This window comes from Primulina huaijiensis, chromosome 15 (assembly GCF_012295235.1).
Source record: "Primulina huaijiensis isolate GDHJ02 chromosome 15, ASM1229523v2, whole genome shotgun sequence".
Classification (NCBI taxonomy): Eukaryota; Viridiplantae; Streptophyta; class Magnoliopsida; order Lamiales; family Gesneriaceae; genus Primulina; species Primulina huaijiensis.
This window is the reverse complement of record NC_133320.1, coordinates 18,774,908-18,782,477: the sequence shown is the minus strand read 5'-3', so window position 1 is coordinate 18,782,477 and position 7,570 is coordinate 18,774,908. Positions and strand designations below refer to the sequence as shown.

General features: G+C 32.3%; 1 protein-coding gene across 2 annotated transcripts; it reads right to left on the bottom strand.

The window, feature by feature from the left end:
* Positions 1-483: 483 nt before the first annotated feature.
* Positions 484-4,260, bottom strand: LOC140960405 (pre-mRNA-splicing factor SPF27 homolog). 2 transcript variants are annotated; one of them, XM_073418658.1, is made up of 7 exons: positions 3,959-4,260; positions 3,306-3,481; positions 2,702-2,785; positions 1,483-1,552; positions 1,216-1,349; positions 1,084-1,133; positions 484-860 (listed from the first exon to the last, which is right to left on the bottom strand). In XM_073418658.1, the coding sequence occupies exons 1-6, from the start codon at positions 4,184-4,186 to the stop codon at positions 1,091-1,093; spliced, it is 735 nt and encodes a 244-aa protein (XP_073274759.1). In that variant the 5' UTR covers positions 4,187-4,260; the 3' UTR covers positions 484-860; positions 1,084-1,090. The 2 variants fall into 2 exon arrangements, with proteins under 2 accessions (XP_073274759.1, XP_073274760.1); XM_073418659.1 differs by having other exon boundaries at positions 484-850.
* Positions 4,261-7,570: the final 3,310 nt, after the last annotated feature.

Here is a 7,570-nt window from a genome sequence, read left to right as displayed (position 1 = left end):
TTTGACATACTTGAGGGAAAATAATCATTTAAGTTATCCGTTTTGTCATTTAACTTAATAAAGTTGAGTCATACTCCTTCACATTTGTTTTTTGTTGATTCTTTAGTCATATTAATATTAACGTGACATTACACACATCAACATTTTCAAGTATCACACAAGTAATCCGATGATGTACTCCAAAAAAAAAAAAGTGAAGCGTTGACGCAATACTTGACATTCGAAATCCTTGGTATTATATGAAAACCCCAGAACGGACATATACTATTGACTTATTTGTCTTCTCTTCACCTGATAGAAGAAATCAACTAAGAATTTGGTTTTGGTTTTTCTTCACTTCATTCTCAATATCCATATTATCGTCTCCCAGTATTGTTCATAATTTTCGTATCCTATTTCGATACCGCATGGTATTGTCTCTTTATATTTGAACCCATAACATCGGTTGGAACTCATAATGTTCATATTGCGATAGCGATGGTATAGTGCATGTGTTTGCGAACCTTTGCTGCCATGATGTATTAGTACTTCGAATCCAATGTTAGACTTTCACATAGCTTAAAAATTTGTTTTCGGAGTCTCAATTGATGTTGTTAAAGGCATATACAACAATGATTTCCACATGACAAATGACGAAACATACGACTTCCTGAGTTCTCATTTCAAGTTCCAAAAGAGAGGCTCTGCTGAACCAAATTCAAAGGCTAGTTTGCGTGCCTAGAAAATCGAACATATAACCAAGGGTATAGAGAATACAGTACATCAACTCATACCATTATCGGAGAAAGATCAGTAGAGATCCAATGTCAATACCAAGACCACTTCAATTTGCACCTTTTGGATTAACCCTCTACATGGACCTGCTCGTGTGTTTCACATAACGAATATGTTTATTAACAAAATATGAATAACTGATTCGAGAAAATATATTTTCACATTTGTACAGATGTAATTATAAGTAAACCAACTGCATAAATATACCCTTAGCTGGCTCTCTACCCATGGTTCTTGCCACAAAAAAAACACGGTACCAAAATCTGTGAAATACACCAAAACAACGGAGTCCAGAAGGGTGAATCAAACCTTGTTTTCAAGCAGGGCCATTCTCAACATTTGCTTCCAAATTCCAGCCGCTAAATATTATAAAAAAGAACTGCTTTCATAAACGAATAAAATTTGAGTATATGAAAACTGACGCAACAGAACATTATTTACCTCTGAGCAGCCTCATTCTTCAATTCTTGAATGTGCGATTCAATTTCAGCACATGCGGTTTGGATTTCAATGTTTTTCAAACAAAGCTCCCTCCATTGTGTGGATAAAGCACTGAGTTCATAAGCAGTATTTTGCTGACCAATTCCAGAATTAGCATAAACATCACATATGAATAAAAGCCAATAAAAAATATTTTTGCAGTATGTTCAGCTTTCTTTCCACCATGGTAGAGTTCAGAGAACCTAAATGGCAAGTCCTTTCAATTACCTGGTGATATTTCCTCTCTCGGTTAACTGACTCAATCTTCCCATTGAGGTCCATAACTTCTGACTGGATTCTGACATGGATATCAAAATTCAGGGTCACGACAATAACCCTCTTTAGTAATAGCTATATATTAAAATTAACGCCTCAATGAGACATCATAACATAAATCCTTTTTAGTATTAGCTATACAAAAATTAAACTCGTGATTAATTTCCTACATCATGAAAAGTAAATTTAATTTCAAACGTGATAATGTAGCATCAATGTACTACTTATCATCTCTCCATAAGGCCCTACGATGCTTTTCACTAGAACCTTCTTAGAGCATAGATATGATAGTTCACTTTTTTAGTAATAACTGAAACAATGTCTTGCCTCTTCATTGGCATGAGTAACTGGTTTATCATCTCCACGATGTGGTTGGAAGAATTTTACTTTCCTCCTCTTCTGGATTTAACAAGGATCATACCACCCTATTAATAGCACTATGTGTCCTTTTAGCCATTTAAGATCTCACACTCATATGAGCCTTCACTATTAATTGCTTTTGTGATGCAGCAAAATTCTAGCGAACATAGCTCGCAACATAGATAAAAGCATGCACAAATTTGTGACAGCATTATTAATGATTTCCAATACTAAGTCCAATAAATTTTCTGTGGGTTGCAGCAGCTACAAGTGTAAAAACTCTGAGAAAGATATACAATCCTCAAGGTAGAAGTTTTGCACGTTAATACACATGCTGTCAGAAAATGTCCATTGATGTGGAACCCTCGTAAATATCTCAACGTAAAGATTACTTGATTATTCTTCCCTGAACAAACAATTATCATTCCCTGTCGCTAGTAATGTTGTAATTAGTCAAAGCAATTATCTTCATGCCCTAAACCCAAATAATCAAAACCTCCAAGCTATAGTTCATCACCATAGACTCTGTCAGCAATTACTTTACATTCTTCTTTACTAACCAAAATGTCAGACTGATGTCACATGAGTAAACCCAAGAGATCCATTCAGAGAAGTCTTTCTGAAACATCATTTTAAAACACCACATGTAACACTAATGGTTTGTTCTCGGTGGCAGATATATACCAAAATGCCATAGATAAAGGGGATAAAAAGTGATTGAGAAACTAACTGGATTAAAAACATAATTGGAACAAACAAATGGCAACTAGATGTTTACAGAATTAGAACAGAAAAATCATGCGGACCAAACCTTGATAAACATGCTTCCAGCTGTTGATTATACGACTTCCAAATGTCTGGCCCATGCTTTGACATCAGGTCTAAATTTTCTATCCTACAACAACAAGAATAATAATAATCATACAATTTATCGAGTTTATATAAAAGAACAAGATGTCGAGATGTCGTATTGCATGCATATAAGAAGTGAATATGTTTCCAGTACAAGACGCAATGCGGAGTTTTATGAATGTAAACACCCATAGATTGCATCACAAAGAGGCTCAGGAAAATAATGAAAGCTTCAAAATTCAACCAGATTAATGATACATTCGTGCATCCCCCCGTTGGAGAAGGCAATTATTTGAACATGAAAAGGATAATCTGCAGTTCCATTGTTCCACTCTCATGTATTTTGTCAGTAGGACTGGCCAACAGTAGCACAATCATGTTATTAGAACTCAGCCCAACAAGACAAATTCTTATTCCACGACTCAAAAAGTTAAACCCTTCAAATCAATTTAGTTAGTCATCTACCAAAAAACTTAAGCACTTGATAAGTAACAAGCTTCCACAAAATATCATCAAATCTCGATTGATGTCATCCAGACAATTTAGTTCTGACTACAGTATACCTGATCACTTGATGCTGCAACAAACGCTGCGCTTTTCGAACAGCCTGCTTCCATGCGGTATCATCATTCCGCTTGTTCACTGGTGGCACTTCAAGACCATATCTGGATGTATCCATTTGCGCTGGAGGCTTCCCAGCTCTGACCCTCTCATATTCCCTAGCAAGCATCGGATGATCCTGCAACATGCAGCATATGCTGGTAGCATCAAGTTATGTGAATGTATGTGACACATTATCAACTCCACTAAAAATGAAAACTTTGAACGGGACATAAAGATTTGCAATAGATAGAAAATAGTTTTAATGTAAAGCTGAAGCATGAGACAGAATAACGAAGATGAGGATTTGCACCAAAATGCCGCAAATAAATTTATCATAAAGTCACAACTCATTGCACCAAAATGCAGCATTCGGTATCTAAATTATCAGCTATCTAAGTATATCCAATGATTAACGTAAGATTAATTAGTTGAAACTAAAGACAGTTCAAAGTCAAAAACCAAGAAACCCTTCGAAGAATTTTTCTCACTCAGTTAGAAACCACAACAACGTTGATACCGATAAGATTTCAGTTAACCGGTCAAATCTAGTAAAATCCACTTACTCTCCAACATAAACAAGAGCTGATTTAAAGAAATGTGTAATCTAGTAGACCTGAAAATTGAACTTTGGGAGAGGAGGAAGGCCTTTGAGGAAGTCGGAAGGTTTTTTGGAGCTGCGCCGCATCTCTTCTTCCACCAAGCGGTCCACCTCTTCCTTAACTATCGGATCTCCATAGTCGTCGTCTATGTACGGTAGAGCATCGATTATCTCCGCCGGAGAACTCGAAGGGGGAGCCTCCAGCATTAGAACATCGGTGTCACCGCCGTTCGCCGTCGCCATATCCGGACGAAATCAATTCCCAACTCTTCAACAAAACGCTAACCCTATAGCAAATTATTGGGAGCATTTGCAGCAATAATAATCGTATTACTAATATTATAATAAATTAATTTACAAATACAATTATTTTATTTATTTATCAAATATATTAAATATTCCATTCTTATATTTATTTATTTTTTATGAACAATTCTTATATCTATTATGTTACAAATAATCAAATTAATTATTAATTATTTTTAAATTAGTAACCCAATTTTTCAAAGAAGCGAAACTTCTCAAGCCCTAGTTTCATTTACTCAGTACTATTTTGCTCATCAAAAATTAGTTCAAGCACTCTAAATTATTTACAATGCTGCAAAATTATCATTGATCTCCTTTTTAGGTACATGGCGTTGTTATATCATAAGCTTGTAATCAACATATTATTTGATAAGAGATTGTGTTTCGTATCAACTTGTTGTACCCTACGCGTAACTTAGAGCAAGCTTTTTAAATTCAGTTTGAAGCATTTCAAGTTGTTCCCTCAAATGCTTTCACATTTTCATGATATCATTGACGTTAGCCCTGTTCATCTCTAGTTAAGAAATTTGCAAAAATATTTTTATGAAATTTAATAATAAAAATGTCAAAAATATAATTTTAACATAAATTTTTTCATCTTAATAATCTAGTCTTCTCATATTTAGGTTCAATTTTATTTTCAAGAAACCTTTCACATGTATATTAACAACTTTTAAGGTAAATTTCTTTGAAAATAAAAATAATGGTCATGTTTCATAAGTTTTTTTTACTGCATAAAATTCTTTCGTTGATATGTCATCGTATTGCTTGCATATGAGAATAGTCTACTGCAATACCTGCATGATTGTTCTTCATCTAATGCAAGCTTTGTAAAAAACGCTGCTCACCAATGATCACTGGTATCTGTAAATAATATTATATCATCTTCATCTTCATCTTCAGTAATAACCATTTTTAGAAGATTTTTGCTGATCTCCTTTAGTTGTCTAAGTCTATTTGTGTGTACTTTTATCCATATAAATCTTGCATCTTTTTTTAGTAATGGGTTGAACATTTCTTGTGTTTTGTTAGGTTCTTAATTAACATTTCAACAAAGTTAACAACTTTTAAGAAACTTTGAAGTTATTTATTTTTTTTAATTCACCTGGAAAATTATGCACATTTTTCACTATGTGTTCTCGCAGAATTATTCATAATTCTTTTATTTCTACTCTAAAGAATTCAATCTTCCTTGTAGCAATGAATGTTTTATTTTCAGATAAGACTAGTTATTCTTTTTTACAAACATTAGATAAAAACTATAAATGTTTAATATGTTGATCCTTATTTTTAGATAATATTAAAATATCATCAATATAGACATACTTAAATTTGAGCTAATCTTTGAATAGATTATTTATCTTTTTGAAATATCTGGAGTGCATTAAACAATCATATTGATAATATTTCCAAAATACAATGACTTTGTGGTATAGAGAAATCAGTGAATTTTTTGTTTTTTTTCCTTCATATTAATCTGATAAAATCTAAAGTTATAATCAAATTTAGAGAACGTTATTGTGTTATATATACAACTAATTAAATTATCTATATTGGATATAAAATACCAATCAAACTCTAGAATCTTATTATTTTTTGGTAATTAAGAACTAATTTGGGTTTATTTCTTTTTATTTCACCATGAATTCTTATCAGAAAATATGGACTATTGTATGGTTATATTACTATTTTGATTAAACCAAAATCCAAATGTTTTTTGATAATAATCTATATATCATTTGATCAACTACATTCATCGGAATAGGCTTATATCTTACGAACTCTTATTCCTTGTCTTCTTTGATTTTAAAGTTGGCTTGAAGTTGGTTTCTTTCCACCGTGTCAAGGTATTTTCATGGTAGTTTTCTTTATTTTCTTGACATCTTCTAAGAATATATGTCGTTTCTAACTCTACATCTTTCTAATGTAAAGCTATCTTGAGGATTTTTATTTCTTCCGATTTGAGGCTTTATTTGCTCTTATTTGGAACATTGTTTCTCCAAACTTTTTGAAATCCTTCATTTTCATGTGTAGAAGTTCTCATTTATCATCATGCTTGCTGCGAAATTGGATTAGAAATTTCTTGTAAAATGTCTCTATTAGTCTCTGGATTATGACTTTGTGATCACATGGTATTGTGAACACTAATCATCTAGTCTCATTTTCTGTTGTATAGGATTTAACCTTCTCCTAAATAAATTATTTCATATTTTTTGTTGTACAAATATCACCCCATGAATCAATATAAGCGGCAAATATATTGTTCTTTGTATTGTTCATATAATATTCCTACTGATTCGTATATCGAGAATGGACTTGTGGACTTGTGGTAATTGAATTTTCCATATTTGATCTTCTGCCATAAATTTCATTTTGTTTCAAGTCGTTTCTAAGGTTTATGTTTTTCGAGAAACTCTAATCCAAGAATCAAATTATCCGGTTCTTTTCCTGAAATTATTTTGATATGAACTTCCGACTCACTGATGTTCATTATTCATTGATAAGTTCTTATCATAAGTTGTTCCAAAGAGCATATGGTAGTACAAAGAAATTGATTTCTTTGTCTTGTAATATCGAATATTATTTCGACTACCATCCAGCTTACCAAATATCTAAGAGTTCTCATTGCTGAAAAGCTTTTTGTTACTGGTTGGCTTTCCTGGATAGGTATTTTTCTCACCTGTGACCTGTGATTCTATCTCCATGAAAAGTTAGTCTCTTTGATTTTAGTCCAAGATTTTGATTTTTTGTAAGATTGGTTTGTCTTGGAATCTGGATATATGTTTCATGTATTAAAGGAAAATCGATCCTTTCTCGATAAATTTCCTGAGCAAATTTTCCGAATATTCCTAGAATTTCTATAAACACATTTCTAAAAAAAATTTATCAATGGTGTATTAGATAGAGCGTATGAAATTTGATGTGTAATAGAATATGGTCTATCACATTTTTTCTTCAGATTTTTTTTCCTTGAAGTTTTGATGTAACATCAATGTTCGACTGAAATCTCGATCCGCCAAGTTCTAAGCAATCTTGGATAAATTATCCTACAATTTTTCTTACATAGAGATTTCTTGAGATGGTTTCCAGTATTGAGTTTTGAAAATTATCAATCGTTTATCACATATAGCAATATCAATGAGTGAATTTATCCCTTCTTTAAAAGTAGTTTTTATTATTATCTGGACTGCTCTAATATGAATCCAAGACATAATTTTTGCTACTTCGGGTTTGAGTTTTTGTAATTTTTATTTTATTTCATAAAAAGGAATTAATTGCATTTCCATATGATTTCTCGTAAGTTTCATTAGGATCGTCATT